The 22,267-nt window shown below is 55.8% G+C and overlaps 1 protein-coding gene across 3 annotated transcripts; it reads right to left on the minus strand.

Moving 5' to 3' along the window:
• Positions 1–166: 166 nt before the first annotated feature.
• Positions 167–19,431, minus strand: ZNF335 (zinc finger protein 335). Of its 3 annotated transcripts, XM_019972496.2 has the most exons (28): positions 19,297–19,431; positions 18,375–18,625; positions 16,867–17,107; positions 15,855–15,932; positions 15,296–15,601; positions 15,073–15,201; positions 14,072–14,218; positions 12,092–12,344; positions 11,834–12,014; positions 10,815–10,927; positions 10,030–10,048; positions 9,770–9,886; positions 9,608–9,684; positions 9,366–9,526; positions 8,397–8,629; positions 7,444–7,537; positions 7,223–7,317; positions 4,123–4,382; positions 3,180–3,291; positions 2,684–3,058; positions 1,935–2,077; positions 1,698–1,852; positions 1,463–1,566; positions 1,291–1,368; positions 999–1,082; positions 842–907; positions 678–759; positions 167–587 (listed from the first exon to the last, which is right to left on the minus strand). In XM_019972496.2, exons 2-28 carry the CDS (start codon positions 18,573–18,575, stop codon positions 460–462), a joined length of 4,032 nt encoding a protein of 1,343 aa, XP_019828055.2. In that variant the 5' UTR covers positions 18,576–18,625; positions 19,297–19,431; the 3' UTR covers positions 167–459. The 3 variants fall into 3 exon arrangements, with proteins under 3 accessions (XP_019828055.2, XP_070657889.1, XP_019828056.2); XM_070801788.1 differs by lacking the exon at positions 19,297–19,431 and having other exon boundaries at positions 18,375–18,957; XM_019972497.2 differs by lacking the exon at positions 19,297–19,431 and having other exon boundaries at positions 11,834–12,011; positions 18,375–18,956.
• Between the last annotated feature and the right edge of the window lie 2,836 nt (positions 19,432–22,267).

The raw sequence follows: 22,267 nt of genomic DNA on the forward strand, positions 1-22,267 counted from the left end.
TCCTGGGCCACTGTACTTACAGAGGCGGGGCAGGGTGCACCTCTGGCCGGGCAGCTCCCACCTCAGTCCCACCCTCGTGGGCTCTAACAGGCTCCTCTTCCTGCTTCCTAAGGCCTTGCCTGGTTCCAGCTGTAGCAGCACATGGACAAAGGGAGTGGGCCACGGCTAGACTCTGGTCCCTTTATTGAGCTTGAGAGACCAGTGGGTACATACCAACAAAAATAAATTTCTCTCCCGAAGCCTGCCTGCAGGCTGGGGCCCCCAGCGTGTCCTGGCTGGTGCCCATGGCTGTCCGCAACCCCAGCAGCACAGGTCTGGCTCCCCAGGAGTGACAGGATGCTGGCTGCTCAGTATCTGGAGATCCTAGGTGGAGCAGGGAGGGAGTCCCCATGGGCCTCCACCCCCAGCAGGGCAGGCCCCATCAACATTCACTGTCTGTGCTGGGCTCCTGGGGCTCGCTCAGTCATCGCTCAGGGTGATGACGTCGTATTCGATGCCCTGGTGCTGCAGCTGTTGGATGTGTTCGGGCACCGCCTCCTCTGTGCCAAAGAGGCCCTGGGCTTGGGCCATGGCAGCGTCGGCCACCGCTGCCGGGGAGGGGAGAGGACGGTGACCTGAGGCCCAGGAATGAGGCCTGGCTCCCAGGCCCCCAAGACCCTCGGGGTCTAGCCCTGTACCTGTGACAGCTGAGTGTGCCGCAGCCTCGAGCTGGGCCTGGGTGACCAACTGCTGGCCCGGGGACACAGGCACGTATTGGATCTGGAGAAGAGAAGCCAGTGAGACACAGCCTTACAGGCCCCCTGCCTGGACCTCTGCTCCCCTGGGTCCCCAGGGGCTCTACCTGGGACTCCTGAAGGAAGGGGGCCCCTTGCTCATACTGGATGTGCGTGATCTGGCCCTCCTGTACCTGGAGAGAGGAAGCCCACATAGTGATCCTGGAAGGAGGTGTCGGCGCCTCTCCACCCCGCTCCCCTGGCCTTGCCCCAGGCCTGGCCTACCTGGATGTGATGGCCCTCGGGCACCACCACATATTCCTGGGGAAGGAGCTGCTGGACTCCGTCTGGGGAAATGATGTACTGTACCTGAGAAGGGAGAAGAGGCAGATGCTGACAGCCCACCCCCCGGAAGCTCCACGAGGAAGGCAGAGCAGAGTGGCTGGGGACACCCACCCCATCAGCAATGGCACTGCAAGGATGGACCCTCAGAGGGGTCATTTGCAAAGTACTGTCCCCCCTCCTCCTGGGGGGAGGATGGGCGCCCCGGCCCGGGTGGTCAGCAGCGGCAGCTCACCTGGCTGTCAGATGCCACCAGGTGCTGGACCATCTGGCCGTCTGCCGTGGTGATCTCTTGGATGTAGGCGGCTTCCTCCTGTCATGGCCAGGCCAGCTCTAGCTTCAGATTTCTGGGTGCCCCCACCCCTGTCCCCAACCCGCCAGCAGGGCCCCCAAACTCAGGCTCTCACCGGATTGCTCACTGTCTGTTCCTGGGCCACGAAGATGTGTTCCTGGCCCAGTGCCTGTTGGAGCCGCTCCGGACCCAGGACTCCGTGACTGGACTGGAAGGCAGCTGGGCAGAAAAGGGGGGACATTCACTCAGGGGTTCCAGGGAAACCTGACATGGCCCGGCTCCACCCCAGCCCAAGGGTGTGTGCTGGGGCAGTGGCTCCAGTCCCAGGTCCACCCCGGGGTCCTGCTCACTGTGCAGTGTGGCCAGCGTTTCGTCATCACTGTTGAGGATGATGGTCTGGGTGGGGGGCCGGGCTGGGGCCCGTGCAGTGGGGGCTGCCGTCTTCCTCCCGTCAGGGCTGTGGAGCCGCTGGATGTGGAACTTGAGGTGCCCGTTGCGGTTGAAGCTGAGGGAGGAGGATGCAGGCTCAGGGGCGCCCCCCCACCCTCCGCAGGCCCAGCAGCCCCACAGGCTTCGCCAAGCCTCACCGCTGCCCGCAGAGCTGGCACTCGAAGGGTTTCTCGTTGGTGTGGGTCAGCATGTGCCGCCGCAGGTCCTTCTTGTTCTTGGAGGCGAAGCTGCACTGGCTGCACTGGTGGGGCCGCAGGCTCGAGTGCTGTGCCATGTGGGCCTGCGGGCGGGGTGGGGCAGCGCTGCTCAGGACAGACGGCTCCGATGCAACAGACCTGTGCTCAGTCTGCTGCCACCCCGCTGGCTCCATCATGAGGCCACTCAGCCCATCCCTGCTCCCCCTCAGGTCACCCCTGTGAAACGTACTGGCTCAAAGAGGGGCCTCTAAAGGTCACCCCCAGCCCTGACACTCGGCTCTGCCCGCCCCCCACACAGAGCTGTGTGAGGATTCAGCACGCAGTCAGAACTGAGAACTGGTCCTTCTCGGGATGGAGTCCCCGGAACTTCCCTCGTGTCTCCCCAGCTGCCTCACGGTACCACCCCTCTGCTCCTGCCAACCCAGCTCAGCCATCACCTCCAGGAAGTCCCCCCAGCACCCCAAGTCCACGTGACTCATTTCCTGTGTGTGTGCGCTGCGTTCACCCTGGGGACACTGTCTGGTGTCAGTCCCCGCCTGGTGTGTCTCCCCACCAGACTGAGCCCCCTGAGAGCTGGGGCCTTGCTGAGTCACCTCTGAGCCCAGTGGGGAGCGGAAGATCCGGCATGGAGGGTGCTTAGTCAAGCTTTGTTACACAGACAGGGGCCAGCAGAGAAACAGGGCACCTACCCGGACCTCGGGCCACTGGCGAGCGCTGAACGGGCAGTCAGGGCACTTGAAGGCTCCCGGCCCGGCGTGGGCCCGTTTGTGACTCTCCATCTCTGCTCGGCCGGTGAAGGCCTCGGCACAGATCTTGCAGGAAAACTTCTTTGATGAGGCAGTAGCTGCAGATGGCGGCGAGGGGGGCACTACCAGGCCCAGGGGTTTGCTGGCTGCAGGAGGTGGGGAGGCAGAGCCCTGAGGGTCCCTTGGCTGGTGGGTCCTGGCTGGAGCCGGGGGCTCAGGACCATCTCTGGGCAGCCCCCCATACTGCAGGAGGGGCCACTTGGCGCCGGAGGCCAAGGCTTCTGTACTTGGGAAGGAGATGGAGCTGTCTGCAGTCAGCTGTGGAGAGGGGGCGGGACGTGAGGGAAAAGGGCGGTGCGGAGGGGCGGGGCTGGGCAGGGACCGGAAGCAGGGGGCGGGTAGATGGGCGAGGGCGGAGCTGGCCCCCTTCCAGCCTCACCTGGATGTGGTGCAGCTGGGTCCCGTCGGCTGCCATGATGAAGTGCGTGCCAGCTTCTTTCAGGGTGTCACCCACGACCACGGTCTGGGCTGCCTCCCCCGGGGGCTCCTCGCTGTGGGCACAGATGCCAGGAGTGGGAAGCAGAGCTCCAGGGGAGACTAGCGGGCCACGGGAGCCTCTCCCCTGGGAGAGCCCTCCTTTCACAGTAGACCACGGCCACCACAGACCGGCCCTGGGCTCCTCCCTTTACCAGCCGGACCTCCGCTGCCTTTTTCACAAGCAGGGACCAAGTGTCCAGTGTACCGTCCAGCTTAGCAGTGGTCATCCCCACCCCCTCACGGGCATGGAGTGATGAGATGAAGGGCTCCAGGAATCAAGCCCAAGTCTGACTAAGCGGGGCAGGAGGAGAGGGTGAGTGGGGGAAGCAGGGATCCTGACTCCCATCCCATATTGGAATTCAGGGCTTCCTCCGATGGCCCAGGGGTTCAGTGAACATGGAAAATGAACATTTCTACCCTAGACTCGCTCAGCCTAGAAGAACCCAAGTGCAGCGGTGGGGCCTCTGATGTCGCGGAGGAGCCCGAGCGTGTGACGAAGGTCAGAACTGGCCAGACCTCAGGGATCCAGAACCAGGAGCACGTGGCCCACAGGCCAGGCTCAGATCCACAGCGCGTCAGATCCACAGCGCGTCTGACCTTCGGGGCGCTACTGCACTCCCTCCTCACATGTAAAGTGAGGGGAACAGGCACCCCACAGGAGTGGTTACCCGAGTCCACGACTGTCAAGTGCCTGGAATTTCTTAAGTAGCCCTTACTTAACCCGTGAGGGACACCATACCCCTACAGCCCAGTCGTTTACATGCATTAGTTTTACCTCCTGCGAACTAGGCGTGGGTGGGCGGGGTGCTCCCCTCACCACACCTATTAACGGCCGCAGGGCTCACCTGTAAGGCGTGCCGGGAGTCGAAGTGCCCTCCTCCACGGTGGGGGCTGTAATGACGCTATAGCCAGCCCCGCCGAACGGCCCAGGCGCCAGGGTGATCTGCTGCAGGTCAGGGGGCACGAGCTGGCTCTCGGCGGCCACGCTGCCTCCTGGGTCTGCCATGTGGAGGGTGACCACCTGGGGAGTGGTGCCTGCTGGGGAGGGCTGCCCCCCAGAGGACACTAACCCCGCTTCCACGTCCTCTGACTTCACCACGGCCACCTGCAATGGCATGACAGGTGGGGTTGGTGGCAGGAGCTGGCATTCGAGGTCCTTTTGTATCTCTGGGACTCAAAGCTTGCCCACACTCCAGCCGGATCCAGTGCTTCCACCACTCATGGACACAAGCCCAGTTGTGTGTTCCTGGCAACTGGAGAGACTCTTAACAAGGATGGCATAGAGCCATACTGCCGCCTAAGGGCACTGGAGAGAGACTTAACTAGGACAGGATAGAGCAGTACTGCCCCCTAGGGACACTGGAGAGACTTAACAAGGACAGGATCAAGTGTTACTGCCCCGTAGGGGCATTGGGTAATGTCTCGAGACAGTTTTGATTGTCACAGTTGGGTGGGGGGTGGATACTGGGCCCTGGCTGGTAGAAGCCAAAGAAAGTGAAGTCACTCAGTCGTGTCCGACTCTTTGCTACCCAGTGGACTGTAGCCTGCCAGGCTCCTCTGTCCATGGGATTCTCCAGGCAAGAATACTGGAATGGGTTGCCATTTCCTTCTCCAGGGGATCTTCCCAACCCAGGGACTGAACCCGGGTCTCCTGCATTGCAGGCCGATGCTTTATCCAACATGGAATTATCTAGCCCAAAGTGCCATGGTTAAGAAATCCTGAGGTAGAAGAACAAGTGACAAACCAGTAAAAAAACACAAACATCAGAGCTCTACCTCACATCTTACTCCAAAGTCTGCTTCAAATGGATTAAAGATTGAAACATAAGAAATAAAACTCAAGATCGATTAGAAGAAAATACGGGTATTTCTATAATCCTTCGGTTGAGATTTTCCTAATCATGACGGAAGATGTTAAAACTTACAGCAACATGAATCAGAAAATGAGACCAGAAAACAAAGACACTTGGGGTGGGGGGATGGCATTTAACAATGCATATTAGAGATAAAAGGTGGAGCTTCCGTACATACAAAGAGCCCTTGCAAAGTGATAAGACGACTAATAATTTACAAGCAGGTAAGTGAGAGAATCAAGTGGTCTATGAACATACAGAAACTCAATCTCTCTTGTGATCACAAAGTTATCAATTAAGGTCTTGACACGTGTCTGTGACATGAAGAGCCTGGTCAAGACTGGCGTGCAGCACTGGCGAGGCAGTGGGGAAGCACACTCTAGTAGCAGTCATGTAATGACATGTGTTTTCATTTTTAAAATTTTTATTTATTTGGCTGAAGCAGGTCTTAGTTGCCGCATGTGGGATCCAGTTCCCTGACCAGGGATCAAACCTGGCCCCTGTGCCCTCAAAGCGAGGAGTCTAAGCCACCAGACCACCAGGGAAGTCCTGACACATCACTTTAGGAGTCACGCTTGGGGTGGAACACACTGATTGTGTTTCTAGGAGGCTTCTTTTAACCCCACCACTAAAATACATGTTTATGAACACCTGGAAATACATGTTCATGGAAGCACTGCCTTGAGCTCCTCAAAGACTGGAAACCGTGCACACATGAAGGACTGACAAGATGCGCTTCAGAACACCCCCATGACAGGATGAGGCGGAGACGCCAGGAAGGAGTGGACACATGCGGCCAGGCTGCAGAGGGAAGAAGAGCTAGCCTGTCCATAAGTGCAGATGCCATGATCCCACTTTTTAGAGATCAAAAGGTCTCTGTGTTACCGAGCACCTGGACACAACTCTGCAGAAATGCTTATTAACCTGTTAACAGTGGAAATGAAGGGGAGGGGAGCAAACTTAAAGATTTTCACCCTCTGAAGAGAACATTTCTTAACACTCATTTTGGGTTTACAAAAACAAGCATATGTTTTTGTAATCACAGAAACAAAGCAAAATGCATGATACTGGCATGAGAATGGCAAACAGATCAAAAGAAAAGACCCTGTCTAGAAACACAGGGAAATCTACTGATAAAGGGGATGTTTCAAATGACTGGGGAAATGAGAGGATTCGATCTACTGCACTGGACAACTTTGGGGAAAAAAAATAAAGTTAGTCCCCTACCTTTATGCATACACCAAAAATAAATTCCCGGTGGAGTAAAGATTTAAGTGTAAAAAATGAGACGCTAAGAAGAAAATACCAATGCATGTTTATATGATCTTGAGGTGAAGAGGCTTTTCTAAGGATGATACCACAAGCAAAAACTATAAAAGCTTGATACACTGAACTATCTAAAAATCAAAAACTTCTCCCTACCCCCAAATGATGCAAACTAAACCCTATGAAGATTTCCAGGTTCAAAACAGGCTCCCTCCTCCAAGGAGCTCTGTCCCCCTGGCAGCATGTTACTGTTCCAAGTTCTTGGAATTTAACATCTCAAACACACGGTTTCCATCTTTCCAAGAGGCTAAGAGACAGGAGGTGCTGACAGACCTTTCCCTGCCTTAGAGAAGCATGGAGAGGTCCAGGGAGGCAGCTGGGCGCAGCGAGGAGAAGTAAAGATGATGAACTTGGGGGAGGACGTGCTGGGTTTAAGGCGCGTGAACCCCGTGAGAGGTCAGAGCTGGAGAAAGCTGTAGGAGCCTTTGTCCTGTGGGAGGTGGCACGGAGTGAGGGCGCTGGGCTAGCTGGGAAGCCAGTTCAGAGCCCTGAGCACAGTGTGGTGCTTACTGCTCAGTGCGCTGGGTGTCACTGGTGACTCCAGGGTGTGGAGCGGGAGACCGTCTGCCCTCCCTGGTCTCCTGGGGCCTCCCTGGCATAGCGGCCTCCCTCCCCTGCATCCGCCCACTGGGGTCCAGTGGATCCATCTCCCACTACCTGCGAATTCCCTGAGGGCAGGGCATGTCTACTTCACCACTTGCCTCCGCTCCCAGTGTCCAGCGCAGAGCTGACACCCAGAGTGCAGCCAGGCTGGGAAGAAGCTCACCTGCAGGGCTGTGCCACCCAGCTCCCGCTGAGTGCTCATGTTCAGCAGCAGGTCCAAGGCTGTCTGCGTGGCCACGGCTGTAGACTCCGCAGTCCCTGGGTCGGGTGGAACCTGAACCTTAGAAAGGGCTGGAAAACTGGCACCCAAGCCCCCTCCCCACCAGCTTCTGGCCCCGACCAGCACGAGCCCTGTCCCTGCTGCCACTCTTCCGCAGAACTCACCTGGCTGATAAATGATGGTGGCGCCACCCAAGGTGTCAGAACAGAGCAGTGGGGGGGTCTCAGGGGACTGGGAAGGTGCAGCCTCTGAGGGGATCTGCGGGGTGAGAATATGGCCAAGGGTGACAGGGGGCAGCTCAGATTCAAGACACCTCCTGTGTCTTGAAGTGTAAGACACTTCACATCTATTGGCTTGTTTGATCTTTACTCTCTTCAAGGTATTTACCAGCTCCACATAGGATCCCCCGGCTAGTAAGGAGGAGAACTGGGACTTGAACACAAGGCTGGCTGACTCCAGAGCCCCTCTATGCTCTGCCAGCACATTGTGGTGGTCCATCCTTAGGGGCTAGGAGCGGGCAGGCAACATACTCAGCCACGAGACTGTATTTCTCAGCCTGCTTTGCAGCTGGATAAAGTCTGGCCATGTGGCTAAGCAGGAGCTTCTGGTAAAGTTCATGAGGAAGATAAGATGGATAGATGGCACGCATCCTTTTTCCTCTTCCCCCATCCCTTCCTCCTGCTTCTTATCTGGGATGGTGAGAAAGGCTGGAGCTCCTGCAGCTACACTGGACCATGAGGCAACCACAAAAACGGGAATCATATGCGTAGGAAGATATATTGAGAGAGTTTGGTCCTTGACGACTGACCAGGGAGCTGCCACATCAGCCCTGGGCTGCTCCCCTTTGGACTCCTTTTGTGTGAGAGAAGAATAAACTATTGCCACGACCTGGCTCCTGACACTTCGTTCTCTATTACTAGCACTGGGAAGCCCACCCCTCCTCAGAGCTTAGGGACAGCATCTCTGTGCCCTCGGCCACCCTTCACCCCGTCCAGGGAGGCAGGGCTCATTTTGTTGTACCCCACATGCCGACAAGGATCCTGGGGCTGGGGGAGGCGGCGTCACATGGCCTCGCGGCCCATGTCCCCCACCCCTTCTACCCGCTGCCTGTGCTTACCTCAGGAGGTCCTGGGGAGCTGGCGGGGGGCCCAGGGGCCGTGCTGTGCTGCTGCTTCAGCTCCTCGATCTGCTGCAGGGAGAAGAAGGGGCGGCGGCGGGAGGGGGGCTCCTCGGGGTGGCGCCGCCCCCAATCCTCGAAGCTGCTGGCGTGCCGGCACCGCACATGCAGCCGCAGGTTCTTCTTGTGCCGCGTGCTGAAGTGGCAGTACTCGCAGGCAAAGGGCTTGGCCCCTGCAGGCACACCAGGAGGCAGCCTTGGAGTCGCCCACCCCCCGCCTCGGGGAACCCTTCTGCGACCCCAAGGACCTCTCCAGCTGACTGACTCCCAGCACCGCACTCCCAAGCGCAGGGAAAGCACACTCTGTCCTTGCTGGTGGGCAGGACAGAGACCAGCCAGGTCTCCCTCTGCACTCACGGCCTTCCTCCGAGCACCCAGTTCAAGGTCACGTGACCACACACCTCTCTTCCTGACTTGCTTCCCCACAGGGAGCTGGGAATCCAGCTAAGGGCAGCCCTGGCTCCCTTTCTCTAGCCTTCCCTCGTGTGCCTGCCAGAGGGCCAGGCACCAAAAAAAGGCAACTTCTGCCATCCATCTTCTATGGCTTCCTCTGGTGAGGGCAGGGCCTATGTAAGACCCGTCTCGAGTCCCAGTGCCCAGAATGGACAGGGCTCAGGGAACAAATGGTTTTATGACCACCACAGGGTTGGCACATCTGATTCTCTCCTTTCACAGCTAAGAAAGGCTCAGAGAGGGCAAAGACTGACCCCGGGTCATACAGAGAGGAGCTGGCTGAGCTCATCTGAGCTTAGGTGAGCGACAGTCCCGGGTGGGGTGGGGTGGGGTGGCAATTCCCTTCCACTGAAGAGCTGGGGCTGCCAAGGCTTGGGGGTGGGGGGATGGCTAACAAGACAGAGCCGAGCCTCCACTACGGAGCCCTGCTGTGTTGAGGGGTGGGGCCAGCCGGACCTGTATGCTTGACGGCCACGTGGGATAGCAGGAAGTCCTCTCGGAAGGTGCGGTAGGGGCAAAAGCTACACTTGAAGGGCTTGTCGCTGACGTGGGACAGCTGGTGGTTGAGCAGCGCCTTCTTGTCCTCGCAAACAAACTCGCAGAACTCGCACTTGAACCTGGAGGTGGTTGGAGCAGAGAGAGCTCAGCAGTGGGGCACAGCGGGGCGCTGCAGCCCCAGGGGCTCTTCGGGGGTGTACCTGCGGTTGGCGACAGCCTGAATGTGCGTGAGCAGGTGCATTTTGAAGGTGTAGCGCTTCTTAAAGGACTTTCCACACTGCAGGGGGTGGGGTGGGTTAGATGAAAGAGCCGCCCCCCAGCAGGCCCCCTCACACCCCAGCCCTGCACTCAGCCCCACCCACCTTGTCGCACATGTGGGGCTTCTCGGTGCTGTGTGTCTTCATGTGCTGAGTGAGTCTCTTTTGCATGGGGTAGACACGGCCACACACGGGGCAGGGGAAGGAGCTCAGCTTTGGGGTCTGGGAAGGGGCAGAAGGGGACGGGTGGACATAGAAGGCAAGCAGGGAGGGTGAGCCAGTGCCTGAGCCTCCCGCCCCCGCCCCTCCACCCCGCAGGCAGCCCGCAAGCAGGCGCCCTTCCCAGGCCTGAGCCCCAGACTCACCGGGTCTGGCCTCTTTTTCCTAGGGGAGAAAGACGCAGGAGTCAGACCATCACGTGCCCAAGCCCACCCACCCTCTCCCATTGACCAGACCCAGTCTCAGCCCTGATCCTAGCCCCCTTCTGTGAGAAGGGCATTCCCCCACTGGAGCTCGCTGGAGAAAATGTGAAGAGGTGTGTGGTAAGTTCTGCAACTTAGCTTTAGAAACAAGCCATTCTCTGTCACAAAACACATTTGTGTTTTAAAAACTCTGAGAAATTATGCAGCAGTAGAGAGCTGCTGAACCAAGTGCTTGTTCAACCTGGTATCCCTAATATCATGCGGACAAAGGACTCCTCCTTCCTTTTTATTTATATTTTTAAAGAAAAACCTATAAGAGGGAATCCCCTGACAGTCCAATGGTTAGGGCTTGATATTTCCACCGCTAGGGCCTGGGTTCAATCCCTGGTCAGAGAACTAAGAACCTGCAAGTCATGCCAAAGAGAAAGAAAAAAAAGGTATAATAGAGAACTGGCTTTAGATCCTTTTCTGAGCCCCTTTAGGTACACGATTTCCTTTAACCACCTCGACAACGATAGTCCCCAATTTACAAAGCTTGAAGCAGGAAAGAGACTGAGTAAGAGACCTCTAGGCACCCCCACTGCCCTGCTCTGAGCCGAGTGATCTGGGACGACTTGTCCTGCCGTTCCCAGGTCTGTCATGGGCTGCGAAGGGGCTGACCCAGAGCAGGGGCTCAGTACGTGGGAACTGGTGTCACCCCGGGCCTCTGCCTCCCCAGCCCTACTGACCGATCCCGGCTGTGCACAGCCGCGTGCCGAATGACGTCCTTCCGGTAGACGCTAGTGTAGCTGCATTTGTCACACTTGTAGGGCTTACTGCCCACGTGGTTGAACATGTGCTCCTGGGAGACAGGCAGAAGGATAGGGCTGGAGCATAACCTCCCTTCCTGCCCACCTGCCCTGTGCCCACAGCCTTAGAGTTGTCCCTCCCCAGTGCACCTTGCAACAATACCTGCTCCCCACCCTTCCTGCCGAGGTCCAGAGAATAACCTCTAGGCCCAGTCTGAGGGAGGAAGCACCGTGTGTGCAGAAAGTGCAAAACTCGGGCCATCGGAGCTCAAGGTATCCCCAGCCCCCACGATGGCCTGTTCCACCTCACTCTGGCCAAGCCAAGCTGCAGCTCCCTGGGTAGTAAAATGGGACCTTTCGACTCTCCTGGTGGCGCAGTGGAATAAGAATCTGCCTGCCAACGCAGGGGACACACGTTCAGTGCCTGGCCAGGAAGGTTCCACATGCTGTAGAGCAACCAAGCCAGTGTGCCGCACCTATGGAGCCTGATGCCTGGAGCCTGGGCCCCGCAATGAGGAGTAGACCCCGATCACACAACTAGAGAAAGCCTACACAAAGCAATGAAGACCCGGCGCGGCCAAAAATAAACATAATAATAATAAAAAAATGGGACTCTTGACACTTAAGACCTCATTGGGCTACATGAGGATGACATCAGAGCATCTACAAGATACAAGGCAGGCTCCGGCTGCTGCAGGCCCACAGGCACCTCTGGGCAGATGATGAAAAGGACCTGCTGGAGACTAACACAGTGAAGGAGATTAACGCAGCTTTCCGGCCACCTGCCAGGTGTGCTGGTGGTTAGGCAAGTCTAAGACATGATGTGACTCTGTAGTGTGCAGCCTGCAAAAGGACACCCTCGGCCTGGAGATGGGGCAGGAAGGGGCCCGTCACCACCACTCCCCTTCAGGGCCTTCTCCCAGGCAGCGTCCCTTCCTGCCCGGGTCCCCCTGCCACACCTTGAGTGAGGACCAGCGACGGGAGCGGTAGCTGCACTGCAGGCACCTGAAGAGCTGGGGGTTGCCGGCCTCGTGGGAGTTGACATGGAAGCGCAGATCCTCGTGGGACAGGAAGCGGGAGCCGCAGATGCGGCACAGGAAAGGCCGCAGGAGCGGTTTGGGTGACTTGTAATAGTACCTGCTAGGAGGATGTTGGAGGAGGTCTGGAAGGGCCAGACTGCCACTCCCCACCCTCAGCCCTCATCTCGGCGCCCGTACTTGCGGTATTTCTTGCCAAGGAAGCGCCTGGAGGGTCGACCACGGCGGCGGGGCAGGGCGTCAGCCTCATCCTGGTAGGATGCCGCCGCGCTCCTCGCATCTGACTGGCTCACACTGGGTTCCACGGGGGCCCGGTTGGCCTTGCCCAGGGCCACCAGGCGTCCCCGCCCTGAGGAGCTGGGTGCCTCGGGGTCTTGTGGCTCCAGAGGGCTCTGTCCACTTTGTGGACTCACTAAAGGCTCTCCTTCCACACCTGCCACGGACACACCACGACAGATGTGGACAGGTGTGTCAAGAGGCCAGTCAAGATACACCCCCACACACATGGTCCAGACCACTGATGGGCACAGCAGGCTGCGGGACAGATGCAGGCAGCCATGATCAGACAGCATCCCCTCCTACAGCTGTCAGCTGCACGCCTTAAACGGGACAGTCTGGAGCAGCACTGGGAGAGCCAGGACCTTCCGGCCAGAAGACCTGCCTGCAGGCTGAACTCAGTCACCAATCTGCTGTGTGTCCTCAGGCAAAGCCCCGCCCCTCTCTGAGTCTCCTTTTCCCCTATCTGTCAAAGGGAGGTAACTGTTGCTCTTGTGACCTCACAGGGACATTCTAAGATCTGGGGAGCAACAGCAACACTTAATCACTGGTTTTCCCAGGGGAGGCTGGGAGCCTGAAGAGCAGATGGGAGGGAGGGAGGGAGACATCACAGCACAGTTGCAAAGCCTCTGTTATCAAAACATCAGAATACATTGCCTATTCAAAAACACTAACAGTATTTCACTGTAATGTTTTAAAAATTCAAAACATGTTAAAAAAATCCAAAATATTTTATGGGAAATGCTGGTAACATCTTGTTTCTAACAGGATATTCAGGTGTATTCACTTGTGGAAATTCACTGACCTGGGTAAAGAATCTGGCAGCCAATGCCAAGGCACACAGGCTCGATCCCCGATCTCGGGAGATCCCACATGCTGTGGAACAACTAAACCCTGCACCACAACTACTAAGCCTATGCTCTAAGCCCGGGAGCCACGATGACTGAGCCTGCGTGCGGCAAGTACTGAAGCCCTTAGAGCCTGTGCTCCGCAATAAGAGAAGCCCCGGCAATGAGAAGGCTGTGCATCGCAACTGGAGAAAAGCCCTCGAAGCAACGAAGACTCAGCACAGCCAAAAATAAACACATACAGAAAATTTTTTTAAAATGCACTGAGCTGTGCAGTTAGCATACATGTGCTTTCCTGAACATAAACCTCAGTAAAAAGTTACTTTACAAAGAAGACTAGGGACTTCCCTGGCAGTCCACGGGTTAAGACACAGTGCTTCCAATGCCAGGGGTGTGGGTTTGATCCCTGGTTGGGGAACTAAGGTCTCACATGCCATGAGGTGTAGCCAAAAATGAAGAGAAGAAAAAGAACACTAAAAAAAATATAACCACTCCTCCACACACACTACTGCATGTACAAAAACCAAGACCTTGTATTTCTGGCATGTCTATTTAAGCTTTAAAACAACCCTAAGAGACAGGCACCATCACCTCATTCACAATAAGGGAAGGAGCGATTCAAGAGGCAAAGCGACCCACTCCAGGTCACATAGCTGGTAGGAGGCAGAGCTGGCATTCTGTCCATGGGAGCCTCCCCTGTCCCGAGCCTGTCACGCTCCAAGTCCGTGCTCCTCTGACATTGTCTCAAACCTCAGACTTATTCTTGTTTTGATAATAATTAGCTCAGTTGTAAATATTCCAATTTCCATGCTGTGACAGCTTCCCACCGAAAAGCCTTATCGGACAGCTGGTGTATCTTAACCCTCGAGCTCGGAAGGGGAGGGCTTTCCCCGTTACCCGGAGGCCGGCAGGTCATCCCGGTGGGTCTGAGACTTGCTGTTTTGCACAGCATGCTCTGTCCCCAGGCTCCACGGAAGCAAGCAGGGAACGAGGCCACCCCTGGGCCCCACCCGTACCCCTAAGGCCCCACTCTCACCATCTGGGAGATCCAAGGTCTCCAGGCGAGGCAGCTTCCGGGGCCGGCCAGGTCTCCTGCGGGGTCTCAGGGTACTGGGGGTGGGGCGCTGGGCCCGCAGCTGCCGGCCCCGGGGCTCGTCATCTGCAGGGTTATAGTCGCTGTCTTCTGTGGGGAAAGCAAGAGAAGGAGGGCTGCAGCCTTGACCTTTCAGCCCTGACCCCTTGCCAACTTTCCTGGAAAGAGGCCCACTTCCCCATCTCTGCCTGCTCCTCCTTCCAAACCCAACAGTGATGCCGCCTCCAGGAAGCCCTCCTGATGTTCCCCTAGCTGACCTCATCTTTGAGGCCCTGCAGTCCTTTCTCTGGACCATTCCTAACACCTACCATTAGCTCATATGTACCTTAATGTGAATCAGAAAAAAAGTGCCCCTTCCTCAATACGCTTTACAGTCATTGTTTAGAAAAAAAGAGTCTAGTCATTCAAGTCTACAAAGTATGACTATGCTACCCATTAAAGGAGCTGCTCGCTGTATGTGACTCTTGAGCGTACAAAATGTACCTAGTCTAAACTGAGGCATAAACTAAGATATAATTAAGTATAAAATACACATCAGATTACCAAAAATTAGAATGAAAAAAAAGTAATTTGTTAAAAATTTTTTATAATGATTGCATACTGAAATTAGATTTTAGACGTAATAGGTAAATAAAATATAATATGACTGACTTTAAATTCATCTTTTTACTTTTAATACAGCTACTAAAAAAGTGCACATGTGGCTTGCATTCTGTTTCTGCTAGACAAATGGGATGTGACCCTTAGACACAGTGCTGTTTCTCAGTGCACGGTCTGGATAACTGCACATGAAGCTCCTGGTCCCAAAGCCCCAACTCCTCTTATCTTATGCTGGAGGCACTCCTGGCTGCGCCTGTGCCAATTCCGCTTTCCTGGCCCTTCATGTGGGCCAGAGGGAGCTCAGTATATGCAGATGTGGGAGGGCAGCAGGTCTGGGAGCCTACCCTCCAGGTCATCGATGGCACCAGCATCTATGATGTCATCGTCGTCTTCCTCCTCTGGGCCCTCTTCCTCCTGGGGCTGGGCTGAGCTGCCCCACTTGCGCGGACGCCCCTTCTTACCAGCTGCTACTGCTGGGGGTGGGGAAGCAGGGTACAACAAGCTTGTCAAGTCTGACTCTTGGCACTCCATGTGTGCAGGCGGGCAGGCCAGCCGCTATCAACGCACCTGGGCGGAAGTGCCGCTCCCGCATGTGGCGTAGCAGCGTGGCCTTGGTGCTGCTCCGGTACTGGCACATCTTGCACTTGAACTGCTGCACCACCACCACCTCCATCATGGCCTCCAGGCTCTGCAAGTCCGGCTCCTCGGTGCCAGAACCCAGGGGTGGCTGCGCCGGGGAGCTGGGCCCACCCTGCGCTTCCTCTGGTGGCTCCAGGCACGTGGACGTGGATGTGGGGCCATCAGCCAGGGCCTCGATGGCTGCCAGGCTATGGGCCAGGGTAGAACTGGACATTGGTGACGCCATGGGGGCACCTGGCAGGGGTGGTGGTGGTGGTGAGGGAATCAGAGGGAAATGGAGAGGGAAACTGGCCATGAGCTACCGCTGCCCCTCCCAGGCAAGCTCAGGGGTCCTAGAACCCACGCCCACCATAGTAACCATGGGGAAACCGAGAGGCCAGGGGCAGCGGATTAACCTGCCAAGATCATACAGTAAGTCTGCGGCAGAGCCTGCCTGTCCTACCCCCACCCACGGCAGGGCTCCCTGGGCATAGTGCTGTGCTTTTACCATCGTCTGGTCCCTGCAGGATCAGGTACCGTGTGGCCTCGGCCCCGCTGCCCTCCGCACTGGTCACGGTGATGCAGCCTAGGCAAAGACAGGAGGAGCGGATGCCCAGCTGATAAGGACAACCGTAGTGCCAACACTCACTCCGATTCACCCATGCAACTGTGAAATCGGCTGCCCCGTGACCCACCTCCCGTCCAGGGCAAGGCTGTTGGGAGGTCTGGGACGTGTGACATGCTGGCCCCGCAGCCAGTCCATAGCTATCTGCCTCTAACCACTACACCTGGAAGGTCTCCCTCTTTTCCTCTGCAGTCTCCTCTAAGGTTAAGGCCCAGCTGCTGCACCACTTTCTTAGGACTGGCTTTCGAGACCACCTCAGGGCCTTTCCAAGTGCTACGACCCTTACACAGATCACTGATGGTAGAAAATAGTCTGGCAAATCATGAGCACCAGCTCTGGAGTCAGACTGAGCTCATGGCCCAACACTTGCTGACGCAGCGGCTATGCTTGTTTACATCCTCTGTGCCTCGGCTGCCTCACCTAGGCTGTGAGAACAATAATAGCATGTACCTTGTAGGGTTACCAAGAGGACCAATGACTGACTGCTGCAGGCAGAGTGTTTAGAACAGACTCCAGGGCAAAGTCAGGTATTTTGTGCTTAATCGCTCAGTTATGTCTGACTCTTTGCGACCCCATGGATTATAGCCCACCAGGCTCCTCTGTCCATGGGATCCTCCAGGCAAGAATACTGGGGTGGGTAGTCATGCCCTTCTCCAGGTGATCTTCCTGACCTAGGGATCAAACTCGGGTCTCCTGCACTGCAGGACTCTACCATCTGAGCCACCAGAAAAGCCCCAAAGTCAGGTCAATCCTCATGTCATTTAGTACTATGAGATGCGGTTGCTGCTTCCACGTTACAACCTCAAAGTGATAAAGTTATCTGCCTGAGTCCGCACAGCTGGTTCTGTAGGGAAACCCTGGAGGGGCAACTCTTGCCCATGATGGCCTGACTCACTCCGGATGAGGTCGGTCCCGATGGTGGACTCGATGATCTTGTCAATGGCCGAGCCCAGGTCCGAGGAAGAAGCCGTGCAGTCGGACACCAGCATGTTGGGGTCTGGCAGTGCACTGGAGTGCACCAGGGCTGGGGGGCCACCCATCACCCCTGCCGCTGGCCCACGGGAAACAGAAGATGAGTCAGGGAGGTAGCCATGGGGCAGGGGGTCTGTGGTGGAGCTGCTCTCAGATACCTCCTCCTGGGGGTCAGGAAACAGGGAGAGAGGAAGCTTAGGAGCCAGGGATGGGGCTCCTTAAGGGCCCAAGGACATGGTGAGTAGAGCCACCCAACGCCCTCATACACACAGAAGACCAGTGGGAGAAGCCCTCTAGTCACAGAGCCTCCCCCAAGACAAGCCCCAGGGTCCCTGGGTCTGATCAGGTATAAGGCCCCATGTCTCTTGTCCCCACACAGAAGTCAGGTGAGGCTGGTTTCACCATGCTGTCAATGAGCTGTTCCCTCTGCCTGAAACGCTTCATAGCATCACACCATGGCTAATTCCTACTCAGACACTCAGCTGATACCTCTCCTGGGAAGCTGACCCTGACCCCCAAGGCCAAGTTAGGACCCCCTCTATCCTCAGCATTTTAGTTGCCCGTGTCCCCCTCATCACTTGATGGTTCACTATGCAGTATTATGGCTCCCAAGTCAGATTCCATCAGGGCCAGAACCACATCTCTCTTGCCTCTTGCTGTAACCCCAGGGTCGAGCACAAGCTGGGCACATGCCAAGCCCATCTCTGCTGACCCAATGAAATCCCTGGAGCCCCAGGTGGAGACTGTTGTTGTGTACCTCTATGATGTGATGTCCTGAAAATGATCACTATCTGGCAAATAATGACAGTGGTGAGGGTGTGGATATTTACTGAGTGCTGAGCCCCGTGTTAATTGCTTTGCATATATTCATTTAACCCTCAAAAAAAAAAAAAAAAACCTTTCTGAGGCAAACATTTATTATTCTCACTTTACACATGAGAAAACTGACAGCTAAAGCCTGAGGAGCTTATCTAAGACCACAGAGCTAGGAGGTGGCAGACCCATGAGACTATTTTATAAAGCGTTTCCAAGAAAATATCTGGTGGCAGCTCACAACGGAGCACCCTCAGGAGTAGGTATTTCTGCTCCATTTTACAGACAGAAGACTGAGGCTCCACGAGATCTCCCAGTGAATCAGCAGAAGAGCCAAGATGTGAACCAGGGCAACAGTGGAGAGCGCAGCCCACAGCCTAGATTTGAATCCTGACTCTGTGCCCGTTTGCTTCTCTGTAACATGTGGAAAGAGTGGTATGTGCCTTACAAGGTACGAGGTTTAAATAAGAAAACCCATGCTAGGGGCCTGGCATGGGGCCTGGGTCACAGTAAACCATAAACCAATTATTAGCTACAAGCAAGCCTGCTGGCTCCTTCCCCCTGACTGCCAAGCACTGCTGCCTGCGGTCGCTGCCTCCACCCAAGCGCGGTCCATACCAGCGAGCTGCTGCCGCGGTCCGAGCTCTGCCCCACGCCGGAATCGTCGGCCTCCGCTGGCCCCGGGGCGGCCGCGGCGTCGCTGCTGTCAGCCGACACGGCTTCCGAGGTGCCCACACCCAACCCGCTCTCCGTGGGCTCCTCGGGCCGGCCAGGCCTAGGGGCCGCGTCGCTACTGCTCTCCACCTCGTTTTCCTCCATCGGCTCGGAAGGCTGCCTGACAGGGGGGCCCAAGGTCCGGGGCCTTCACTCTGTGAGAGGAGGTGACCGGGGCTGGAACCGGTGGGCCTCATTCCGGGTCCCCGCGGCCCACTCAGCTGCGCCCATGTGCCCATTTCGCAGATGCAAACACTGAGTCGCCGACGGGGCGGGGCTTTCTAGGATACGGCGACGGGTTGCTTTGGAAAATCAGGACCAGGAAGCCTAGCCTCCCAGGATCCGGCCCTTCTCTCATCCTCGGGAGGGTGGTCAGTGGCGGGGAATCTTGACCCTTTTCTCCTCCCCTCCACAATTCCCGCAGAGTGGTTCCCTCTACGGTCCCTGTGTGGCCTCAGTGGTTCAGCCCTCCGGCCCCCGAGTCCCCCCGGGTGGAGGGTCGGTGGTACCGCCCGCAGGCCCCCAGGGTCAGTGGCTTGCTCCCCCCTCCCCTGGAGCCCATGCGGAGGGGGCTGACAGAGACGGTTCCGGGGCCTGGCGACTAGGGGCTGTCCCCGGCGCTGCCTGAGCTCCAGGCCCGACGCCATCTTGTGGCGGCGCCGGGTTTCCGCTCAGGCAAGTGCGAGAGCGACTAAAGGGCCTGGGACCCCGGGGCCCTGTTCGGACAGCCCCGCCGGCCCGGGACCTCGCCGCCGGGTCTCCCCGCAGTGTGGCCCCGCTTCCTAGCAGGGTGCGGTGTGGCGACCTGACTCTCCCCGAAGCTCACCTGACGCTTTCGCAGCGGTGTTCCTCTCCGACTCCGGCATCGACGAGGTCGCCATCCTCTTCCCCCCCGCGGCGGAGGGACCCATCGACCTCCCTGAGGCCGGGACTACTTCCTACGCCGGGCCGGAGAAGGACAGGCTTCCAATGTTCTGGAAGGTAGCCCCGAGGCCTGAAAATCATAATAGAGTCGTAAGAGAATCTGAGATTTTATATGTCGCTTAGTATGAGTGGAAGAATCCTCTATGGTTAGGGGCTACTTTATCTCAGGGCGGAGGAACACAGAGGAGTGGCTATGTGACGTCACTGCTGGACCCTTCCCTGGGCCGCAGGCCGGGGCGCGGCTGAGTCTGGCCCCACTTCCGGAGGCGTGGCTCCCGGTGGCCTGGCCACGCCCTTCCCGGAACAGCTCAGAAAGACGTGAAACGGAGTGTTTGGTTGGTGAGAAAGAAATAAATGTTATCGGTCTTTTCGCCTGCCTTTTAAGCGGTTACTTTACGCTTTTCATCGAACCTAATCAGATCCTTCCCGATTAGGTTTGACGTGTCCTGGGAAGAGGGAAGCATATAATCCTTGTTTTACAGATGGGGAAACTGAGGCCCTGAGATGGGAGGTGGCTGGTCCAACCTCATGTCAAGTAGAGGGACTTGGGATGCAAGTCCCGGTTGCTGGAGTTGGGGAAACGGAGAAGAATCAGCGCCCAGCCCTTGCTGAGCTTGGTACACATATTTATTATATAATGGAGCTGGAAGTGAAGACATTCTCCATATTTTCCTCTGTTCAGTGTACGTGGTGTAGATGTACTTAAAGGTCTGCCACCTTTCAGAAAGGTATGATCGCCCTTCTGATGCCCGAAATACCACTTTTGGCAGTACCCTCAGTTTAAGCCTTTTTAGCATTTTGCACAGAAGCCTGGCGCTGGGGTTTGCCCCCAAAGTCTCTGTGTTGCATAAGTTGCTTTCGTCAGTTGAAAAATACAAATTTGCCAGGGGGGTGGGGAGGGGGAGGAAATCTAAAAAAAACTCGTGCAAAAAGTTTAAAAAGACAGGGTGCTTTGAGCTGTTACGATCTGTTTTACCCGAGTATGAGGGCGTTTCCCTGGTTCTTTCCTAGGAGCAGGTTTTGTTAAGGGGAATAGAGCATGAGGTCTCTGGATTGGCTGTGCCCCCTCATTCCCCCTCATCCCCATTCAGCAAGACCCAGCTCCCAGAGCAGCCCTGGAGAGCTGGGTAAACACGGGCATGATAGCAGGTTGGTTTTGTACCCACTAGGCAGTTTTCCAACCTGATTCCTCAGCCCTGCAGAGCTGCCTCCAACCCCCCACCCCCATCCCATCCCATGTGAGTAGGATATATCTTGCCTTCGAACAAGTCACCTCCCTCAAGGATGTTGGAGGACTCAGGAGGACGCTGTCCATTCTCATCCCCAGCTGGACTAAGTCTTCATTCCTAACCTTGGCCTTTGCCACCAAATCACAAGATTGCAGAATGTCATGATACAGAAAGTAATAGCTTTGTCATGGAGCTCAAGACCAGAGAGGGAAAGCTTATGGCCCGGAGTATGACTCTGTTTTGCCAAAAGGTTTACTATCGTTTTAGGTTCAAAGTATTCATTAACAAAAGAAACTACTTGTCACACACAATAAGTAATATCAATATTTTATAAAAGACTATTTGACTTAATTTCAGTATCCAGTCATGAAAAGAAACAGAAACAATAGAGCAACAGCACGTTCATCACCAAATTGGGCCGACCAACATCCAGACTTAGTGCTGGCAAGTCCCTCATTAATAGCAATCTGGAGTCCCAGTTGGAAAAGGGTCTTGGGTGGTGCGTCCACCCCCAGGAGAGACTTCAAACTGAAGTTTCCGGGGTTCCCCTTTATAATCCCAGGCTGCAAACTGATAGCATCCTCCATTTGCGTAGAAAAATGCAACTCTGGTTTTATTTTAACCTTTTTTACAATGCTGTTTGTTTCACCTTGTGAGTCATAGGGTTTTGTTAGACCCCAGGGTGATTGGCCAGACCTCCAGGGGCTCAATTGACAGACTCACTCCTTTTCTTATCTAAAGTCCTGCCTGACCTGCTGTGCTTGCAGGCAGGCATGGAATCTGAGCAGGGTCCAGGCAGGTCAGAAGCAGGTCAGAGGCCTGCTCTCTAACTTCTGAAGCCTGAACAAGACTTCCTTCATTTTAATTTTCCTAACAGACTCCTTGAAACAACATATCAGAATTCTTCCATTGCAAAGACAAGCCAATCTGGTTTTCTGACTACCAATCGAGAGCTCTTCTCACCAGAACATGCAGTGTGTAGTTACGGCCTCAGCTTTGATGGGACGATTTCTAGAAGCAGTGATGGGGCTCTGGGTCAGGACATTCAAGTAGACCATTGAGAAAAATACTGAGGAGAGGAGCCAAGAGGGAAAGCACTCTCCTTGTGCATCTGACTCAAGCCAGGCAATGCGTGTGTGCTTTGCTGCATCACAGTACCTTAAAGAAGCTGGGGTTGTTCTAGTCGTCCATGGTAGAGAGGAAGCTGAAGCTCAGAGAGGGAAAGTGACTTGTCCAAGGTCATACAGCCTAGAGGATAGAACTGGCGTATGGGTGCAGGTCTCTCTGATTCCAAAGCCCCAAGCAATTTAAGTACCATATGAGGTATGACAAAGCTACGACAAACCTAGACAGCGTATTAAAAAGCAGAGACATTACTTTGCCAACAAAGGTCTGTATAGGCAAAGTGATGGTTTTTCCAGTAGTCATGTATGGATATGAGAGTTGGACCGTAAAGAATGGTGAGCACCGAAGAACTAATGCTTTTGAACTGTGATGTTGGAGAAGACTCTTGAGAGTCCCTTGGACTGCAAGGAGATCAAACCAGTCAATCCTAAAGGAAATCAACCCTGAATATTCATTGGAAGGACTGGATGCTGAAGCTGAAACTCCAATACTTTGGTCACCTGATGAGAACTGACTCAT

Source organism: Bos indicus, chromosome 13, assembly GCF_029378745.1.
Source record: "Bos indicus isolate NIAB-ARS_2022 breed Sahiwal x Tharparkar chromosome 13, NIAB-ARS_B.indTharparkar_mat_pri_1.0, whole genome shotgun sequence".
In the NCBI taxonomy this organism is placed as follows: Eukaryota; Metazoa; Chordata; class Mammalia; order Artiodactyla; family Bovidae; genus Bos; species Bos indicus.

Bases quoted from the DNA above. Each gene is read 5' to 3' on its own strand.
- ZNF335 (XM_019972496.2), bottom strand. From the start codon at position 18,575: ATGGAGGAAAACGAGGTGGAGAGCAGTAGCGACGCGGCCCCTAGGCCT. The intron at 15,602-15,854 runs GTAAAAGCACAG...CACCCCTGCCAG, and splicing joins CCTGCAGGGACCAGACGATG to GTGCCCCCATGGCGTCACCA. The intron at 4,383-7,222 runs GTGAGCTTCTTC...ATGCCATTGCAG, and splicing joins TGGGTGGCACAGCCCTGCAG to GTGGCCGTGGTGAAGTCAGA.